The 21,050-nt window shown below is 42.2% G+C and overlaps 1 protein-coding gene across 2 annotated transcripts in view; it reads left to right on the top strand.

The window, feature by feature from the left end:
• ehmt1b (euchromatic histone-lysine N-methyltransferase 1b) overlaps positions 1 to 21,050 on the top strand; it is a 29,156-nt gene that overhangs the window by 4,753 nt on the left and 3,353 nt on the right. Inside the window, exons 1-23 of one of the 2 annotated variants that reach the window (XM_023399959.2) lie at positions 3,339 to 3,410; positions 6,891 to 6,978; positions 7,066 to 7,595; positions 8,648 to 8,873; positions 8,996 to 9,144; positions 10,138 to 10,293; positions 10,420 to 10,491; positions 10,679 to 10,781; positions 11,774 to 11,905; positions 13,318 to 13,595; positions 14,941 to 15,173; positions 15,320 to 15,535; positions 15,639 to 15,721; positions 15,889 to 15,995; positions 16,145 to 16,267; positions 16,516 to 16,617; positions 17,699 to 17,803; positions 17,904 to 18,058; positions 18,229 to 18,399; positions 18,551 to 18,695; positions 18,802 to 18,879; positions 19,114 to 19,229; positions 19,385 to 19,471. In XM_023399959.2, coding sequence (XP_023255727.1) covers positions 3,387 to 3,410; positions 6,891 to 6,978; positions 7,066 to 7,595; positions 8,648 to 8,873; positions 8,996 to 9,144; positions 10,138 to 10,293; positions 10,420 to 10,491; positions 10,679 to 10,781; positions 11,774 to 11,905; positions 13,318 to 13,595; positions 14,941 to 15,173; positions 15,320 to 15,535; positions 15,639 to 15,721; positions 15,889 to 15,995; positions 16,145 to 16,267; positions 16,516 to 16,617; positions 17,699 to 17,803; positions 17,904 to 18,058; positions 18,229 to 18,399; positions 18,551 to 18,695; positions 18,802 to 18,879; positions 19,114 to 19,229; positions 19,385 to 19,471 — 3,479 coding nt within the window. In that variant the 5' untranslated portion in view covers positions 3,339 to 3,386. Of the gene's footprint in view, positions 1 to 3,338; positions 3,411 to 6,890; positions 6,979 to 7,065; positions 7,596 to 8,647; positions 8,874 to 8,995; positions 9,145 to 10,137; positions 10,294 to 10,419; positions 10,492 to 10,678; positions 10,782 to 11,773; positions 11,906 to 13,317; positions 13,596 to 14,940; positions 15,174 to 15,319; positions 15,536 to 15,638; positions 15,722 to 15,888; positions 15,996 to 16,144; positions 16,268 to 16,515; positions 16,618 to 17,698; positions 17,804 to 17,903; positions 18,059 to 18,228; positions 18,400 to 18,550; positions 18,696 to 18,801; positions 18,880 to 19,113; positions 19,230 to 19,384; positions 19,472 to 21,050 lie in introns of those variants that run through there. The other variant, XM_023399960.1, reaches the window with a different exon arrangement.

Here is a 21,050-nt window from a genome sequence, read left to right as displayed (position 1 = left end):
TCTTGGACTTAGATAGAATGACCAGACTATGATTTCTGAGTAAGGACAGGGTGAGAAGAAGTAGATGATGGATTTATCCGCCATTTAGAAACGATCAGATTTGGTGTTCCTATCTTTCTGAAACGGGTTGCAATATGCACCACAGCTGTCATCCATCTGGATTATAGCCTACAGCTCGCTAGGTTATGTTTTAAGCATCTCATACCACAGTGCATTTAACTTTTTCGTTCATTTTGCACAATATTGTAAAAATTTCTTATTGTATTGTGTTATAAATATGTCATAGTTGGACTGGCCATCAGTACTATCGGGACAGATCCAAGTGGGCTGTCACGTTGTTTGGCCACTGGACTTAAAAAAAGTGTTAGTGTCTGTACCGGCCCGGTGCCAGAGCAGCTTAGATCAGCTAAATCAAGTAGTTATTTACCAAAGCTATGTTCTTTTTCCAAATAAAAAGTTCTTAATCTTAATGTCTGTGCTGTGGTGAAGGGAAATGTATTGATAATCGTTTAACCAGTAGGGCAGGGTATCTTGTTCTGTACTGACCAAAATGCATCCCTTGCACAGAGTTTAAAAAAAAACACACCTTCAAATACCTGGTGGTGTCGAATGTGTGGCCGGATTCATACTGCATCAAAAGAGGTGTTGTTTTGGTTTCTGTGCTGAAATTTGAATGTCATATGAGTAGCCTGGTTCCAGACCTCTGAATCAATCTCCACATTTGATTTGTTCTGCAACTGAAATAGGTCTGATGGTGTTTCAGCCACTTTCAGCCAAAAACATTCAATCAATCTGATCTTTGTTGGCCAGATTAAGGATTGGTGCATCATCTCCCTGCGCTGTTTAGCTACTTCACCACGTCCATGACAAACAGCGCCAAGAAAGTGCTAACAATCGTGGATGAGATTGATGCAGTTCTACAAGTTGCTTTAAGTTGTTTTGTTTAACTTAATTCGACATGTTTCTGTGGTCAGTATCGAAAACATTAAGTGCTCATAGGAACCGCTACCACCAGTCCTGTGTTGAATGTAGGCTTCGGTACGGGACAAATTAAAATTTTATTATGGCGCTGAATGAAAAGTTAAGGCATCATCAAAGTTAGTCAGTACCACATTTCATTGTAATCCAATAGTTGAGAACTGTCAACTTCATGGCACCGTGAGAGGAAATTTTGGAGATCGCCAATTATTAGGATTCATCCTCTGGGGACATTGAATAAGTTTACCAAATTTCATGGTGGTCAATCCAGTAGATATTTCACTCCAACCCAGAAATCCCTATATTATTGTGATGCTAGAGGAAAAGTCGGGGGATCGCCAGAATCAGCAGGCTTCATCCTCTGGGGACACCACTGTCTGTAGCAAAATATCATGGCAACCCAAGACATCAATCCAGTAGTTGTTGGGATATTTCAGTCCGGACTACAGTGGTGGACCAACATACAGGCTGACATTGCTATTCCTAGAGCCATGCTGTTAAAAAAAAAACTCCACTGAATCCAGGTCTGTTAGCATGGCTACAGGCAAGGCCTTGGAATAGTCACCTTTTTTCTCCTGTTGCCATGAAATAAGATATCTGATCTCTCTCCTCATTGTGTGGTTTAAAATCATAGGCACTAACTTTCTGAGTCTTGAGATAGGCGCAAACATTTGTCATGGTGTAGTTAAGAGTTTCACATTACAGTGTTGCACATTCAGGTTTTCTTGTGTACAGGATGAGGCTTTTCACATCGCTGGTAAAGAATGAGCTCCTCCTTAGTTAAACTATTCTTTGATCATAGGTGGGGTCCTTTTGTGTCTTGTGGGTGTTGCATAGTTCAAAATGAATGAACTGTTCCTGTTAAACTGCACTGTAAATGTGTCTTTACCTACCCTGTTGGCTTTTTGTGTACAGTATCTGACAGATTATCTGTATTCTTACTCTGCTGCACCACTGGTGTTGTTGGAGGGAAGAACTTTCTTTTTTTGTGCATTGGCTCCTGAAAGTTGATCAACCTGAGCTCGTATGTCAGGACAAGGTTGTTTGTCATTTAGTAGTGAAACAAGAGAAGCAACCAACATCTCTACATCTGCGTTCCTAATGTCCCCTGACGAGAGAAGTCATTTCACTCTAGGAAGTGACAAACCTCTACTATTGTAATCATAAATAAATGATTTAAATCATTAATGAAGCAAAATGCCAGATATTTGCTGGAGGATTTGCTGCTGTTTGCTCATTTATATTATTGGATTGTTGGACAGAATGGGGAAACCAGTTGAAGACATCACAAGGATTTCTGGGAACATATGATCTCTACTATTTAAAAAAAATCAATAGATTAATATAACGAAAATTATAAAAGTTATGGCCCTGGTTAAGAATCATGTGGAAATAAACTTAAGGCCAAATGAGAACAGAACAGACTACATGAAGTACAAAGACCTGACAACAATACAGATTCATTATGCAAAGTTGTTGTCGTGTGTTTATATGCACTCTGTTTGTGGTGAGCACAGCCACATGCTTCAGGTTATCTGTTCTCGTTCCCTTTGTGGCTCCTATTGGAGCTTTGTTTCAGGCTCTTCCCCCCAGTGGCAGCTCGGCCTGTTACTTCATTTCTGTGACTTAATATGTATTGCATGGCCTGGCAGCGTTGTGTTTTACTGCCTTCATTGGCCCGAGGCTCAGTGGAGACAAAAGACTCTCCTGTTGAGAGGTTTGGATGTGGCCTGATGTCCGCGGTGGAAAACGTTTTGGCCGTCAGGCTCCTCACCGACATCTGATTTCTTTCTGGGGCTTTTATCCCTCTACTTCACTGTTTTTTTCCTCCCTAGGTGCTCCCTAAGTGGCTGTGCACGCACACCAGCTATGAGGCTTTTATTTTCATGTTTTCATTTTGCATTTAAAAGAAACAGAGTATAAAAAAGAGACAACAACAAAATGGCAGATAGAAGTAGCACCAATAGAAATACAATCTGGAGAAACACAAGAAATGACAAGAGTGACTCCGATTAATTTTACTACAGTTGACATAAGTGTTAACATGAGGTGTGAGATAAAAAAAACATTAGTAGGTAAAGCTTGTGCAGGATTGTGTTTCTCCAGTCTTAAAGCATTTGCACAGGGAGTCTGCTCCAGTGGATGTCTTCAGTGGCAACGAGGTCCTCCAGCTTAGAGAAATGACTGACTGAGCATGCTCTGTGGAGACCCTCTGAAGAAGAGGGCCGACAGAGGGAGCCATCAGGTCACATGACCGGCGAGGTGAATGTGCATGCGGGGAAAGAAAAGGAAAAGAGGAACAATCTGTTCGACACATTCTCGCTCTCTCTCCCTCTCTCTGTCCTCCCCCTTCCCTCTCTCCCTCTCTCTCAAACACACACACCCTCTCTGACGCCTTCTTCTTCTCAATGGAGGCCATGAGAAGAAAGCAGGTATGATGCTTCCTGGAGGCACACAAGGGAAGAGGCATGTTAGCTTTATACTCTTCAGCCTTGGTTGGGCTTGAATGTTCTGAGGAGATGCATAGTCTTGCTTCTCAGTTCCTTTTAGTCATTTTGTATAAAAGTTACAATTAGTTGGTTTGAGCTCTTGCTGTCTTCTCATTGAGATGGTTTCATAGTTTGTAAGTTGCGCTTCTCAAGACAGCTGCTGCTGCTGCTTTATCAGTAGCTGATTGCTCCTGACTCCTGAAATCGAAGACTTAAGCTCGAGGAGCAGTGATTTGTTTAGTAGCAGTGCTTCTGTATCTGAGGGAGATTTGAGTGTGGTGTCATGGATTAGGACGGCTGCTGTATTTAGAGTAATCACAGCACAGGAAATATGATGTCATTCTCGATATGGCAGGATGGAAGTCTGACCCCCTGAAGATCTGGAAACTACAACAGTAGACTTTTAGACTACCTTTTCCTCCTCTTTGCTCTCTCTGTAGCCCTCATGGTTCGTATATAATGATGTTCCCGGGGACTGGATGTATGTGCAGACTAGACTGTGATCAGAAATATACTGGAGCACAAGGCTGCAGTGACTGCTTATTAATCTACAGGATGCATGTGAGGCTGCAGTATGAGCTTCCATGTTTACCAGCTGCAGGTCTTCTGAGCAGCTCTCTGGCAATGGGTCATACCGCTGCATGTTTCTGTCTGTCAGTTTGCAAGTCAGTTAGTGACTGGACAGGTTTCATTTTCATCTTCCTGAAGATTATTTGAGATTCTATGCAGAAAAGTCTAAATGTTTCTATCTTTTTTTGAGCATTGGGCATTTTTCCCCTTAATTTGGAGAGCGGACGGTAGAGAAGTGACATTAAATTAGGGAGAAGAGGAAGGACGACATTTTGGTGATTGTGATTGCACGATCAGCATGTCACGTTGTTAGGCCAGCAGGAAGCCCCACATTTGTGAAACTTTAGGTCGTGACAGTGGAGGGGGTTGCAAGATAACTAAGGCTTTGTAAGATGATTTGCACTTTCTGGCTTTTCTTAAATCTTTGCTTTTTTTTTTTTTTTTCTTCTTGTGAGATACTGGATAGTTTCACTTCTTCAGGCCTCTTGAAAAGATTCAAACAAAACAATCTGAAAAGGCGAATATCACAATTTGGTCAAACAGCCCGTAGATGAAGGTTCACAAGCTTCATTTTTGAAAAATGTGAAAACCACTGTTTAAGAAGGTCAGGAATGCTACACTTCCTTTGTTTACTAAGGCTGCGTGAAATGCATTTGTGTACTTCACGGTCTCATCTCATTGGGGTGTTGACACCAGCAGTGTAACAGCTGTTTGTGTAATGTGTTTTTGTGTTTAGGTAGCTCTGACTTGTTTTCAGGCCTCTTGTAATAGATCTAAAGATAGGTCAGATCACTACAATTGTCCAGGCCATACCAGGTTCACATTAGTGACAGTGAATGATTGAACAAGTAGAATATTTTAAAGCATTGGGAACATCAGCTACAATGTATGCTATAAAAGTATTTATTTCTAATAATTAAAAAGCTTGTCCACAGTTAAAAAAAAATGTCCCATCTGGAGTTTACACTCTGAACCACTGGAGCTTTAATTTTGCAGTCATGGCTGAAGCTTTGGTCTATTCTAACATCTTAGTTTTTTTTAATGTGCTACTTAATGCTCCTGATCAGTACTCAAAGCCTTGGCTTCATGTTAGGAGCTTCTCTCAGCAGCATCCATATCCCCATCCACCAGCCTCCAAACCCCTACGTTCCCCATCTAGTGGAAAACTGCTGCAATGGCCGCGTTGTGTCAGTAAACAATCTGGTTGCGAAATGGCGGAGATCTGCAGACAGCCTTCTCTGCCTCCCTTCCCCCCCTCTCCTTTCTGTCTCCACTGTGTATGTTCCACTTCCCGCCACTAGGGGGAGGGAAGAGGCTGGTGTTTTTTTGTAACTGGCTTTCCTCAATCCATGAAAACAAGGAACTGAAGGATTCTTCTTCTCCTCACCCTCACACGTGCCTTCTAGCTTCACTTCCTTGAGATCATACACACCAGAGGATTGTCCCAGACCAGATGTTCCCTCAGTTAGTGTGCTCACAGACCCGCTCTTGGTTCTGACCTTGTTGCTGTTTGACAAGGTACACGTTCATGTTCGGCTCAGGGACTCAGGAGCACGTGTTTGGAGAATGGCTCGTTTAGTTGGGGTCTCGGTTGTGTGCAGGCTTCAGGACACACGCTCTGTGTTAAAGATGAAGATTTGATTGTCAGCCTTTGGAGAAGAGAGTTTAACTGACTGATTCAGTTTGTTTAAGTGAAGCTTTCAGTGGTCTCTGTCCCTCACAGGCCTTTTGATTGGGCCAGTTTGTAGGAATAGTGTTTCCTCTGCTTTCTTGGGACAGTTATACTCAGTACCTGCCTCTTACCTCAGTAAATGAGAACCCCTGCCCCAGTCAGCACACGTGTCTGTGTTTCCACCCTCATTCTGCTGCATATGAGCCCCACATGAGGTTGGGGAGAGAGTAAATCTCTCTCCTCAGTGCTGGTTGTGCTGCTCTTCAGGGGTGAACTGACCTCTGTCCACTGCAGAGGACAGAGGTCCACACAGTTGAAAGGCTTTTGAACAAAGGGGTGGTTTTCACAAGCAACGTTGGACCCCCCCCCCCCCAAAAAAAAAGCAAAAGTGAATTCATGATGTTTTTCTCCCAGACCTCTTTTTGTTTCCTTTGGGCTCATTTTCCCATAGTGAGGGTGAGGTGGATGGTCTGCAGTTTTACATTTCCTGGTGTTGCCTCCTCAACTGCTCCCTCCTGTGTAAAGACGATCCGTGGGTGGTTGTGATTTCCTTTTGTAGCTGTGGCCGGCGTCTACTGCTCCTCTGGTTGGCTGTAACTTAGAAAGAGAGAGGACAGACAATGAAAGTTCATGGGGGTCGTCTCCATTCTCTTGGCTTACTCTCTAATCTTTGTGACAAAGAAATGTTCCTGAAAAGCACAAACAAAGACGGTTTTTGCCTTTATATGGATAAAAGTGAGATTAGATTTGGTTCATCAATTGCCAGGAAATAAATTAACATCAATTTTGCTAACAGATTTGTTCTTTTTCAACCAACAAGCTGTGGTTACAGCTTCTCAAATGTGAGGACTTGCTCCTTTTGTCTGTTTTATTCAACTTTAATGAAATAAAACTGAGAATTACCAGCAGATCCTCACATTTGAGAAAGTAAAACATGGGTATTTCTGCTTTATAAATAACTTTCAGCACTCACTGCCCATGAAAATTGTCAGCTAATCAATGAATTGAGTAATTGTTTCACCACTGGTATTGTAAATGGAGCTCTTTAAAAAGCATTTCTGTATAACTATATTTAGACAGTTGACTGAAAGTTAACTGAAAAAGTTATCCACAAATTAATTAATGTTAATAACAGCTCTAAATCTGATTTCCCCTGACATATGTGGTCTTTTTTTCATCAGCCGGCTGGTCTAGCCAAGGGCAGTGCGGATAAGGGTGCATCTGCAAAGAAAGAGGGCCTCAATCCAGCAAGCAACGGAGAGACGTCAGGTATTAGTTAGAGTAAATCTGAAATTACTTTGTTATTTATGTGACTGACATTGTAATTTGAATGATGTCTTTGGTTTTGGTCCACAGATGGAGACAAAGACGTAGCAGCCAGGCTGGCCTCCTCTCCTGCAGCAGAGGCGATGCTCAATGGCACCGAATGTGACGATACGAGGCACAAGAGCCCGACACACGGCTCCGCAACAGGCAGCAACAAGACTTTACTGTTGGCGAATGAAAATGGTTTGCCTGACATGGAGCCACCGCACGGTTCTGTTACTGGAAGCAATGGATTCATCCTCACGAAGCAGCAGCAGCAGCAGGAAGGCAGCTCTGCAGTGATGCCAGGTTTGGGGGTTTCCCCTCCCAGGACTAACTGGTTGCCTTCGGGCACATCAACAGGGGGACATATGGTCAAACCCCTCCCTGCCTCGGCATCAGGGTGTGCACAGACTTCTGGTGCATTAAGGACTGACCCCAGTACAGGGACTACGTTGGGACAGGGTATATCAGACACTAAAAATGGCACAGCCCCGTCTCCTGCACCGGCTCCAGCACCCGTCACGATACACAGAGCGCGCAAGACCATGTCCAGACCTGCTGTCAGCCCGGCACAAAAGGTAAACTCATTAGTAGCTCAGTAGCTCGTTAATGTTTTCTGCCACTCTCTCATTACTTCTAGTGATATCATGGAAATCATCATCACAAAATAAACAAGAATATTGTTCTATATCTTTATACATTAAATGACAAAAGTATATGGACACAGTATTAAGACACACAGGCATTGCACCCGCATGTGGTGCTTATGTAACAGTCTCCACTCTTCGTACAAGATTTTGGGAACTGGCTGCAGCGGTTTGATCCCATTCACCCATAACGGCATTAGCGAGGTCCAGCACTGACTTGCAGTCTGTTCTCCAGGTCATCCTAAAGGTGTTGGATAGGGTTGAGGTCTGGTCTCTGTGCAGGCCAGTCAAGTTCTTCCACACCAAACTGGGAAAACTATTTCTTTATGGATTTGGCTTTGTGCACAGGAGCACTGTCATGTTGAAACAGGAAGGGGCCTACAACAAACTGTTGGCACACAGTTGGAATCGCACTATTGTCTGAAGTATTATTGTGTCCTGTAGTGCTAAGATTTTCTGTCATTGGAGCTAAGGAACCCAAACAATGAAAAAAAAAAAACTTCCAGACCAAGAGAACACTACGTCCATATACTTTTGGCCATACAGATTATGCAAAATCACATGTAAAATGATCATATGTTGTTCAGCATAATGACCTGTGTTCCATCAACCCCAAAACTCTTTGAATTTTTTATGGCTATTTTCACAGAATTAATTTGGACAACAGCATTTTGTAAAACAATAATAGCCCTACTTTCTATAAATGGAAAAGTTTGTGAGCTGCGAGAGAACTCTGTTTACCGTCAAGCATAGTGTCTTTTTGCAGCAGGACGTCCAATCATGTGATGATAAAATCTGTGTGAAAATAGGTTAAACATATCTGTTCTTTAAAAACAAGTTGGATATTTTGTTAAAAAAAATTGTGGAAGAAAAGCGAACGGTGAGCGTTACCAAAACAAGTAGACTGACAGCAAAATCAAAGCAGGATTTCACTTCACACTTACACAGTCATCCTCAAAGCTTTTGGTTCTTGTCGTCTGCAGCTTCTTAACAGGGAATTAAGAGAAGCAAAAAGTGCCAAAATGGAGAAAATGGAGACTCACGTTGCACCTGACACGCAGAAATCCTTGCAACAGTCGTCCTCCCAGAACCATCTACCTCAGAGTCCACCAGACACGCCAGCTTCAGCACAAACTGCGTCATCCGCTTCACCAGCACCTCCGCCAACTCCAGCTCCTCCGGCTCCAGCCCTAACCAAGCTCCAACTAGGTCAGACAGATTTGAATGACACGTGATAAAAAGTGACCCACTGTAGAAAAACCAAAACCTGTTTTCTTGAATTGTTCTTGGAGTTTCACGGTGTAAATGTGTGTTTTCGTCTCCTGCTGTAGGCTCTTACTCAGGAGGGTTGTCATCCCGTAAGAAGAAGAGGAGGATGGGAACATACAGCCTGGTTCCCAAGAAGAAAACCAAAGTGCTTAAGCAGAGAACTGTGCTTGAAATGTTTAAGGAACTACAGCAGTCTGCCAAGAGCCCACAGGTCACTGCTCCATTTATCAAAATACACAAAACAAAACACAAAGCTTCATTTAGCCTCGTGGTGACATCTCATTTTGGAATAAACAACAAATCCAAAATCAAGTTTGAAACCTTTACATATTGATTAGTCCACCACCTCTCTACATTCAATACTGAATCTCCTAAAGCGGAACCCCGCTGAGTTTACACATCGAAGTCTGTTTAAAGCTGCTGGGCCGTACTACAGAATATGTGAAAGAATAAAGTCTTTTATGGCTACAGAGGGAGCTCAAGTCATTAAAACTAAAAATAAAAATCTTGGTGTAGTTAATTAGAAAGGAGTTAGCTGCTACTAGCATAACACACTTGAATCTCTCGGTGGTAAAGTTGCAAAGAAGAATAATGCAAGAAATAAAAAAAGATGATGTTTCTGGTGCTGCATCAGTTTTGGTTCTTTAAAAAAAAAAAATGGTGGCACAGCGGTGCAGTGGTTAGCACTGACGGCTCACGGCATGAAGGTTCTGGGTTCAAACCATGTGAAGTTTGCCTGTTCTCCCTGTGCCTGCGTGGGTTCTCTCCAGATGCTCCGGCTTCCTCACGCAGTCCAAAGACATGCACATGAAGTTAAATTGCCTGTAGGTGTGAATGTGAGCGTGAATGGTTGTTTGTCTCTATTTGTCAGCCTTGTGATAGACTGGCAACCTGTCCTGGGTTTTCCCTCTCCCAATGACTGCTGGGATTGGCTCCAGCGCCCCCCCACGACCCCAAAAGGTTAAGTGGTATGGCTGATGAATGAATGGGGGGGGGGACACTGTTAAACTGCTAAATCAGCTGCACACTCTCTTAAATATCCACAAAAAAACAAATGAACAAGGTAACCCAGACACTCAGTGGAGACTTTTTCTGCTTTACATTTGACATGAAGCTCTGTTCTCTAGACGCATTTTGTTTAGCATCAACAAAGTATAGATCACAGTATAATGAGAGAGTGCTATGATCATTTCTTATCTGACAGACTAAAGAGGTAGCAAACATAAATGGGGAGAAGGTGGAAAATGCCTCTGAGGAGGAAGAGTCGGAGGAGGTGGAGTCTGAGGAAGAGGAAGGTCAGCAGCCAGCAGAAGAACCTGTCCTTGCTGTTCAGGCAGCAACACCTGAACCCATCTCTCAGGTTGGAACATAAAAACATTTTCTGCCTCCTTCCATATTGCTCTCACTACATGTAGTGATTTCTACTCTGTGTAAATGCAGCACTCAGTGTTGAGTGTGATTTTCTTTGTTTGTTTCTGCGGTGGAGGTGGGAGATGATCAGGAGTCTGAAGAGTCTGGAGAAGAAGATGGAGAGGAGGAGGGCACAGAGTCCGACATGGTAAGATTCACTCACCATCGTTACTCCACAGAACTACACCCGAGTATTAGAGCTCATCTCATTTCACCTCTTTTGACAGACGACGGCGAGCAGTGAGAGCGGTTAAATGAATCTCTTATTGTTATTAAATTGCTTTCTGTCTGTTATTGGAATGATCTCTGCGAATGAACTCATCTGTCTGCTTCAGAGCACAGAGTCGAGTCAGAAGAAGAAGTTGAAAAAGAAAACAAAAGGAGACAGCGCGTGGCTCAGGCCGTCCAGGAAACGAAAGAGGAGGATAAAGGCCAAAGGTGACCAGCGCGCCGTCAAACACCCGCACTCCACACCTGTACAGAGTCATCCAGCTGCTCACCTGTGGCACACATGTCACCTGTCAGGAGGAAACTGTCTGTGTTGTTAACATTAATTTATCTGAAAACACTTAAGGGGTTCTTTCACTGCAGTTTACAGGTGCGTGTTGCGTGTTGACACTGAACATATCCTTCCATTTTGAAGAAGTTAGAAGAGGAAGTGATTTTTTTTTTCTTTCTAATCAGAAGATCATTTATTTGTGAAGGAAACATTTCAAACTGTTTATTTTTTCTAATGTTACACCCTCTTATAAGATAAAATCTAGTGGGACCTGGCACCAGCTTTTATTGGCAAAAAATGTATGTAAAAAATTTCAGTAGTAAATGTTGAGTGTGTATTTTAGCTACAAGCTGAATATGAACTGAAATATGATCTGAAGGTTTAGCACAGTTAAGACCTGATGACACAAGGAGGAAACTTACTGGAGCACACCCCATTTTTGTAGTTATACTGTTCATAACATTCAGATCCATTAAGAATCATTTTTGAAAACATTTTAATTTTAAGCTTTAAGCTTTTTTTATTACTATAAATTGTACAAAAACTCAAGGGGGCATCCAAACTTAATTATAACACCCTCAAGATGGATAACAACTTTTCCTGCACTGTTGCTTCTGTCGGCTCTGATACAGGCTTCACACCGAGTTAACCTCTCCTTCATCACAACTTCATCATAGTTCAAACTGACCTGCAGCTCATTTCCCCCAAACAGCTCAGTTATAAATACCTTCACCAAGACTTTCGTCTCAAACACTAAACCCACTTCCCACTAACTCACTTGGCGAAGTGTTCATTCCTCTGCTGGACAGGTTTTTCTTTTTACATACACAAATACTGGATGAGGTTGAATTATAGCATCTTTCTCTTTTTTTTGTTTGTTTGATGGTGAACAGTGGAGCATTTTCTGACTGTTGACTCTTGTTCTGCTCAGACCTGGAGGTGGTGGCTCAGCCTCAGGCTTCAGCTCAGGCCCTGGCAGGTGATGGGAAGGAGTACACACACATTCTCCCCCCTGAGTCTGTCAACCTCAACAAGCCTCAAGAGCCGGCGGTACCAAACAAAGGTGAGCATAGAACAAAGGAGGAAAACCTGTTGTTCATAATAATCCAGCCCGTGTGTCTTTTGACCCTTTTCTTATCGTTATCTAACATTTTACTGTGGTTCCATTTCTAACAGTAAGTAGGCATTAATGTTAATGATAATTTGGATATTTTGGCATACGAAGCAGGGTTTCCTATTGTGTGTTTTAGCTTAGATCAGCCACCTCACCTGAAATACAGAATGCTCCCAAAAACACAGCTAAAATATTTAGAGCTCGATGGGGCAGGTTTCTCTAACCAGCCAGTGGTAAGTGAGTTATACATCCTGTTTACACCATCTTCAGTTGACACGGAAACTGCAGTTAGTGGTTGCTAGGAGCACTTAACTTAATGTTTGTCATGTCGGTCGAAGATATGCTGTACGTCCATTTATTTTTTTCTGAGAGTTGTTTTTCAATAACCTGTTCCGCTGTGTCCATCTCATCCACATGTTGACGACATCCCCATTCTTAATCCCTCTCACCCGGCTCTGAACTGTTGTTTTTTCAACCAGGAAGAAAAAAATCAATAAGCACAAAACCAGACCCAGACCAAAAAAAAATAGATCTGAATCCAGGCCGGAATGTATACTGTGTATTATCATGGCATCTTTTTATTATTATTTATCTATTATTATCATTATTATTATTATTATTATTATTATTATTATGGAAAGATAATTGTTGCAAATGTATAAATTCTGGTGAAAACTGACAGGTTTTTGTTTTTGCTTTAAAGTTCATCCATTGTGAACTCAGATTCATTGGTGGGTTGTAGTGCAATGTCAGCAGGCTGAAGTATCTAACACAGTGTCTCCTTGGCACCACTGGGGGCGCCACAGTCAGAAATTTTGTAATTCCACATGTACTGCATATGTGTGTGTTAGGAAACTGTGGCCACATATCAGTGTGTGAGTGTGCAGTTCATCATATATGTCATTGTTGATTCAAACAAACTTTATTTTTCCAAGATATGAATTAGTTTTCTTCCCAATATCACAGCTCCTTCACTCAGAGCAACGAACAATTAGTTTTTTAGGCCCATCAGTGGGTCTGGGTGTCAGAACTCACTGCTTTTTGATATCAACCTAAATGTGTTTTAAGCACAGTGAGTGTGTGATCAAATAGTCCCTTATTAATATATATAATATGTTATATAAAAACTCTGCCCAGTTTAGACGATAGATGAAAAAAATTATATTCCTCAAGCTCAAATATTGTTTTGGTATCGCTCCAAGAAACCTGGTATTGTATAAACACAAGTATCAAACCCAAGCCTTTCTACCTGTCAGTGTTTCTCAGGCTTTCTCAACTTCCAGCCAACTTGTGAGCTGAAACGAAATTCAACCAGTATTATGTTCAACTTTAACTGACAGTCAGCCTTGGTTTCTCTGCAGGCGTTTCAGGGTCAGCGGTCGAAGAGGCTCAGGAGCTTCCTCTCTGCAGCTGCCGCATGGAGACGCCCAAGAGTCGAGAGATTCTCATCCTGGCAGACAGGAAGTGCATGGCCACAGAGAGCGTTGATGGACAGCTGACCCGCTGCCAGGGGGCTGTGCTGAAACATGAGATGATGCGTCCCTCCAATTCTGTCCAGCTGCTGGTTCTGTGCGAGGACCACCGCAACGGCATGGTGAAGCACCAGTGCTGCCCCGGCTGCGGTTTCTTCTGCAGGGCTGTGAGTACAGACGCTGGATCAGTGTCAGGCCTCCAGCTGCAGGCTGATCAGGTCTCACTGGAAGGTCTAAGCTGTTGAGTTAACTGGGTGGTCCCCGGGACAATTTATATAACAGATGACTCCACACTCATATGGAAAGTTTTCAGACCCTTTCAAGTTTTCCACACTTTGTTATGTTTCAGACTCATTTTAAAATGGATTCAATTCATTTTTTTTCTCATCAATCTACACACAACACTCCACAATGGCAAAGCAAAACCAGGTTTTTTTAAAAATGAATTGAATCCAACTTGAAAGGGTCTGAAAACTTTCCGTATGCACTGTAAATTTCTCTGGGGGTGACACTAATCTGAATGATATACATGAAATGCTCTGGGGCAAACACAGATTGATTCAGACCTGGAAACTTCTCTTTTCCTTTCACTATGAACTTTACAATTAAAACATTCAAAGAAAAGAAAATAATTTAAGGCAAGAGGGCTGCTGTGACAGAGAAAGGTTGAGGTCTTAAACTAAATACACTGTTTGAAAAATTATGCTCAAAAACTGGTTGATACATTTGTTGATTCAAAAGAAGAGTGAGTGCAGTGATGCTGTGAATTTTATAGCATAAATTACTTCTATATTCTAGATTTTTTTTTGTGTGTGTGTGTTGATCAGGAAATGTTACACACAGTCTCTGATCATCATAGGAAAACCAGACATGTTAAAAGATTTAAAATCTGACTGAAACAATCTGTGCAATACAAAAAAAACCTCTTACCTGAAAAAAGTTCAACAAGTGTTGAAGAGAGAATTTGTAGAGTATATTTGAGATGATAACAACAGTGAATACATGAAAATAAAAAAGCAAGTGCTCTCTTTGCCCTGATCAAAAGGTGTGATTGAGAAGTTTGGGATAAAATAAAATCATTAAAGGTTCCTGTGTGGTCATGTTTCCTCATATGCCACTACTACAGCAAAAACATTTTTCTACGCTCACCGACTCAATTATGTGTTTAACCAGCCTTGAAAGAATTATTGATGTAAAAAATGATGCCAAATATTCTCTGGTTCTAGCTTCTCAAATTTGAGGATTTTCCAATTTTTCTCTTTATATAGTTATAAAATTCATTTTTGATGTCACCGTTCATTATATAGACAAAACCATTTATCAAAAAAATGAATAGATAATAGAAATCTTTTTGGCTGCCGCCTTAGACTGGGTTTTTGGAGAGCACATGTAAGGTGTTTTTCTGATTCCCCGCCTTGACCTGACCTCTCACAGTACAGTAACATAAACACAGAGGTCTGTTCTGTTTTGACAGTGATTGCTCACAGAGATGTTTTGTGATTGATTGTGAAGGGGACCTTCATGGAGTGCCAACCAGACGTCAGCATCTCTCACCGTTTCCATCGCGCTTGTGCCTCGGTGCTGAAAGGTCAAAGTTTCTGTCCCCACTGCGGAGAGGAGGCCAGCAAGGCCAAGGAGGTCACCATCGCCAAGGCCGACACCACCTCCACTGTGCCCGCTGCACTCGCGCACGGTCCCGCCACACCTGGGGCCCCCGAGGGCAGAGCGGACACCACCACCGGCAGGTAAACTAGTTTCCTCTACAGAGCCTTTTTCCCCGAAAAGGTTAAAGAAGCTCATTCTTTTTAAAAGCGTGAAATAATGAGCCCTAAAGATAAATCTTTCATCCACTGCACAACTGAAGGTCATTTCTTGTTTGTTTGTTTTCCAGCTCTTCCCGTCTGGCCGTCGGGGCTGAGGCCAGCGGCCGGGCCGACAGCTCACTGTCTGTTCGTTCTGCACAGGAATTCGACCCCTCTGCTGTTCCTGGGTCGTCCAGGACTGCAACACTGCAGACCAGTATGGGAACAACAGGCTCACCAATAGTTCCTCCAGGACCACCCAGAGAAACCCTGGAGAGTATCCTGGTAGCTCTCGACACAGAGAAGTAAGACCAGAAGAGTTTGATTTAATTTATCTGAACAAACAAAAATCTGGACGCATGAGATGAACTTTTTTTTTTTTTTTTTTCTTGTGCTTGTTTTGATCAGGCCCAAGAAGCTGCGCTTTCACCCCAAGCAACTTTATCTCTCAGCCAAACAGGGAGAGCTCAAGAGGGTCTTGCTCATGTTGGGTATGTTAGCCCCACCCGGGCCATTTATAAATGCCACAGCAATCCTGTTTTTCATAAAATCTTCCGTACCTCTTTTCCTCTTATAGCTCTTTTATAGCACTTGTGTTTTATCCAAATGTTGTTGTTTTTTTTTTATGAAATATTTTCCTTCTTCATGTACCTTCCAGTGGATGGCATCGACCCCAACTTTAAGATGGAATCGCAGAATAAACGCACACCACTGCACGCAGCAGCTGAGGGAGGACACAAAGACATCTGCCACATGCTCGTACAGGTAAGACTCTTTTTACTTTCTGTTCTGCCCTGCAGTTGCTCCTGTGGTAATGGGAAAACAAAAGTCTGGTTTTAAAATGAAAACTATCACTCACAGAATTTTAAATGATAGACTTTGTTAACCCTCCTGCGTGATGTGTCCTGCTTCAGGCCGGTGCAAACTTGGACATGTGTGATGAAGATCAGCGGACACCGCTGATGGAGGCCTGTGAGAACAACCACATGGAGACGGTACTGTACCTGCTGAGGGCTGGAGCCAGCGCCTCACACAAGGTAAACCTGCATTTTAGTTTCACCGGGGTCTGAGAGGTTTCTATCACCTACACTGATGAGTAAAGTCAGAATGTAACTTGACCTCTCAGTTGTTTTGGCAGCTGTCACAGCTCTCAGAAGTTAAGAATCATCAAACTGTGTCCTGTTACTCCAAAATAAAAGTGACCACAAACTGGCCGCATGCTTATTTATATTTTGGTGAGATGTTTGACTTTAGAGTCGGTAACTCAACTCTCTCCTCCTCTCAGGATGTTGAAGGGTTCACGTGTCTCCACCTAGCAGCGAAGTCTGGCCATTACAACATTGTTGAGCACCTTCTGAACACAGGACTGATCAACATAAACTGTCAGGTTAGTTTCTTTTTCTCACTGATTTCGTGTGAAAAGAAATTTCAATACAAGGTTTTTTACATTTAGTAGCTTTGAATGCTGCTGTCGAATCACTGTCTCCTCCAGCTGATCACATGTCATATAGGCAGATGCCCGTGTCAGTCCTGGTTGTTGGAAACATACAGCTGATTGTTATTAAACCCTCAAGATTATTCAGTCCTTGACATTTGACTGTCGGTCTGACGACAGCACAGCTGACTGAATGTGAAGGGGTCAGTGAACTCTTGATTCACCTGTCAAAGCATGAAGAGATAAAATACTGAATCATTTTGCAAAGGCAGGATGACCCATAGAGCCAGAATAACAGGCCCAGATATGTAGTAATAGTTCCAGCACTAAACTCACTGTAAAACCACCATTTGTTATTGTTACGTTTCGCTTTGTGTACAGATTAAACAAAAAGATACAACATGTTATCAGTGAACTTTAGAGGTGCTGGTATTTGGACTTTTCAGCCAGGCTAGCTGTTGTGTTTATGCTAAGCTAATCTAACTGTCACGTTATTGCCAACACATTCAGTCCAACCTGGGTTAAAGTGCTTTTACTGGAGATACTGCAAAGATCAGAAACAACTGGACGACCAGATAGAAAGAAACAAAGATGACTGAAGAGTGTCTTTTTTGTAAAGATGTACAAAAAAGTATTTAGACAAAAGTGTCCTGCATTGTTGGTGTGTTTCTGTCAAATACATTCGATATAAAAAGTAAAAAAAAACAAGTAGAGTCATTGTCTTCTCTCCAGTGTTTCAGCACCTTCATCAGGTTGATTTACAGAAAAAAAAAACACAGCCTGTTTATACTCAGCAAGGATGTGTCTTTTGTTTAAAATGGCTGACCTTGCTGCGAGTCGGTGACAGCTAGCACAGCTGTAATGACACGTTCTCTCCTCGGATGAACCTTTGTATCTGTTTCAAATTTAAAATGAATTATCATTGGCGATTCAAAGGCTCATGTTTCTCTAAAGAGTTTTTTAGGGAATTGTCAATATGTTGTTCTTTTTATGTTCTTTTAACTTCACTCTGCGGATCATTATTTTCCCTCAGGATGATGGAGGGTGGACGGCCATGATCTGGGCGACAGAGTACAAACACGTGGACCAGGTGAAGCTGCTTCTGTCCAAAGGAGCCGACATCAGCATCAGGGACAAGGTTGGCTGAGACGTCTGTCCTCCCTGTGTTTGACAGGCTTCACAGAAGAATAAAACATAATGTGATTGTTGGTTTGCATTGCGTCCTTTTTTTTCATTAGGAAGAAAACATCTGCCTTCACTGGGCGGCGTTCTCTGGCAGCGTGGAGATCGCCGAGCTGCTCCTGAACGCTCACTGTGACCTGCAGGTTGTCAACATCCACGGAGACTCTCCCCTACACATCGCTGCTCGAGAGAACCGCCTGGATTGTGTCTCGTGAGTTCCCAGCAGTAGAAAACAAGAGAAAACACTCTTTGCGAGACAATTTAGATAACTTACTTGATGAACTGAAGTTGAGAACATCAGGCCAACCATGAAGCAGTTTTGAAAAGCTGTTGAGAGCCGACTTAGCGACGATCAGTAAAACACGCTCTTTGTCTCCTCAGGCTCTTCCTGTCTCGAGGAGCGGATGTGTTTCTGAAGAACCGGGAGGGGGAAACTCCTCCGGACTGCTGCAGCCACAACTCAAAGGCCTGGGCGGCTCTGCAGGCCAACAGGAGGGAGAGGGACGCCAAGAACATGAGGCTCAGTCAAGCAGAGGAAAAAGTCCTTCACAGGTTGAATGAAATTGTACATGATTACAGTGGAAGACCAGTTTCAGCCATCCATGACTTATCAAATGGCAAAACACTGGAGACAGGACGTCTTTTTTTCTGGACTTGGAAAACTTTTGACAGCCCCTAACCCGTGCGTCTGCTCCTTTTACAGTGATATAGCTCTGGGCCAGGAGAGAGTTCCCATTCCCTGTGTCAACTCTGTTGACAGTGAACCTTATCCAGACAACTACAAATACATCCCTGAGAACTGCGTCACCTCCCCCATGAACATCGACAGAAACATAACACACTTACAGGTGAGTTCAAACCAGTTCACCAGATGTCTTGAGAGAAAATAAGTAAATGTTTGACAGTGTGAATTGACCATTGTTGTTTTTCTCTCGTCACCCACATGGCTGACAGTACTGTGTTTGTAAAGAGGATTGTTCGGCAAGTATCTGCATGTGTGGACAGCTCAGTCTACGCTGCTGGTACGACAAGGTGAGGACAAATCACTACACAGATGGACCAAAAAGAAATACCTGAAAGTATGTGGACACCTCAGCAAAGTAAGAATTCATTGGAACTAAGGGGCTGAGGAGCCCAAACCATGAAGAACAACACCAGACCAAAAGTGTGTGAGCAGGGGGTCCACATACCACATAGTGTTTATTAATATTAATAAGTCAAGCAGTCTTTACACCTATTGAAGAGATGTTTCTTTGTCATGTTCAGAGCGGCCGTCTTCTCCCTGAATTCTGCCGTGAGGAGCCTCCCCTCATCTTTGAGTGCAACCATGCGTGCTCCTGTTGGAGGACCTGCAAGAACCGCGTCGTGCAAAATGGACTCAGGTATTCAAACTTTATTAGCAAATTAATATCAACAAGATACAGATGTCAGCAGCAGTCTTACTTTTGATGACTTATATGGTGGTAGAACTGTGTAACTGTAACATGTATAATTACGGGTGTGAGGTGATTTGATTAAGTTGTTGTGGATCTTCCAGGACCAGGCTTCAGCTCTTCAGGACCAGTAAGAAGGGCTGGGGTGTCCGGGCCCTTCAGGACATACCGCAGGGGACCTTTATATGCGAGTAAGTCCTATTTAAAAATAAAACACTGTTAGTATTTGCAACTAAATGTGCATTTTTCTAAACCCATTTGTCCCATGACTCAGTATTTCTCAGCCTAGTTTCCAGTTATTCACCCGGGAAAAGATAATGACTTGTCAGTTTAGATCATAACACAACACAGCTGCAGTTTGCATCCTTGCAGACCTGTTAGTGTTTTTTTTTTAAAAATGTATTCAGAGATGTGGGCCGACCTGGAGTAGACATGTTGTGTCACTCTCTCCCTGCTACTCTCACACACGGAGTATCTGTAACTCCTGCCAGATGGCAGCAGCTCAGACTGTGAGCGCAGCAGACAAGAGACATGATTACCGTTTCTGCTTTCTCATGTTCAGAGGTGCTGTCGATGTCACTGAGGTGTTTCGCTGCGGTGTCAGTCACTATCCTGCTCATGTATTGTGACTGTTTTCGACAGCTTTTTTGTAATAAATTGTGACATTTAAGGCCATTTCAAAAACAGGTTGAGTAACACTAAAAAAAAATTTTAAAAAAAACCCCTTCAGTCGTTTAGAAACTGTCTGTTCAGTAAATGTTGTCGACAGTCTGCTGGACCTATTTTCAACTTCACTTGTTTGTGTTGGCAAAGAAAGTACAGTAACTTAAAAGCATAAGTGTTATTCTTTATTCTTTTCAATTGTCAACATTCAAACCAGTGTGTGTGTGTGTCTCAATTCTTCCTGACTTCTGTTCCCAGCCCATTGGTTCTTATTGCAGATGTAAATCTTACAAATCAGTTCACAAATAAATAGTTTCATTTCAAAATAACTCTCAGTAATTTCTCAAAACATCTGGACACTGCAGTTTTTTAGCAAACCTTACTGAAACAGGACTAAATAGTGGATTTGTTGGTGACTATTCTCAGCACAATTTGAATAAACAGTTGCTGCGTCGGTGAGTATTTCCAGCAGCAGGACAGTGTATGTGGGTCTGACTTAAAATAAACCACAGAGTGTGTTCATGGTAATGAAGGAACATGTCACCCAGTGTAACAGTGTGGCTCACTGATGTGTTTTTAATAGTCTCTGGACAACAGTGGAGCTCTGTGGCACAATAGATCTGACACTGAAAACGTGTCAGGCTTTGGGTTCACAGACAGCTCTCTGATTTCATGGGATTTATTGACAGTAAGAAAATATGGAAAATCACCAGCTCTATCTTTTTAAAGTTGGAGTGTGCCACTGATGATTATGTTCCATTTTAAGTTTTCAATTAATAAATCGACAGTTCATTGTTGTAACATTTACAGCTTGTGATGACTTAAAGCAGAGAGCCACTAAAAGTTTATATTAAGTCTAACAAACAGAGCAGTAACAGCATGTTTTTATTGAATTTAAATAGTTGGATATCATATAAATTATTATTATATTTTTTTATTATTACATTCACCACACACATCATATTCTTATCATTTTACCTCCCTATAACTGTTTTTTTGTCATTTACATGTCTGTTTATTATGGTCCTGAACATAAAGCAGAATTATTAAAATAATCATCATCTGACAGTGAAATATCTTTTAGCAACGATGCTATTACCAGCCAGT

The sequence above is a fragment of the Seriola lalandi genome, unplaced genomic scaffold (assembly GCF_002814215.2).
Source record: "Seriola lalandi dorsalis isolate HSWRI2012SDOR001 ecotype SW California unplaced genomic scaffold, Sedor1 jcf7180002052129, whole genome shotgun sequence".
Lineage (NCBI taxonomy): Eukaryota > Metazoa > Chordata > Actinopteri > Carangiformes > Carangidae > Seriola > Seriola lalandi.
The sequence above is the reverse complement of the archived record's forward strand: the minus strand, read 5'-3'. Positions and strand labels throughout refer to the sequence as shown.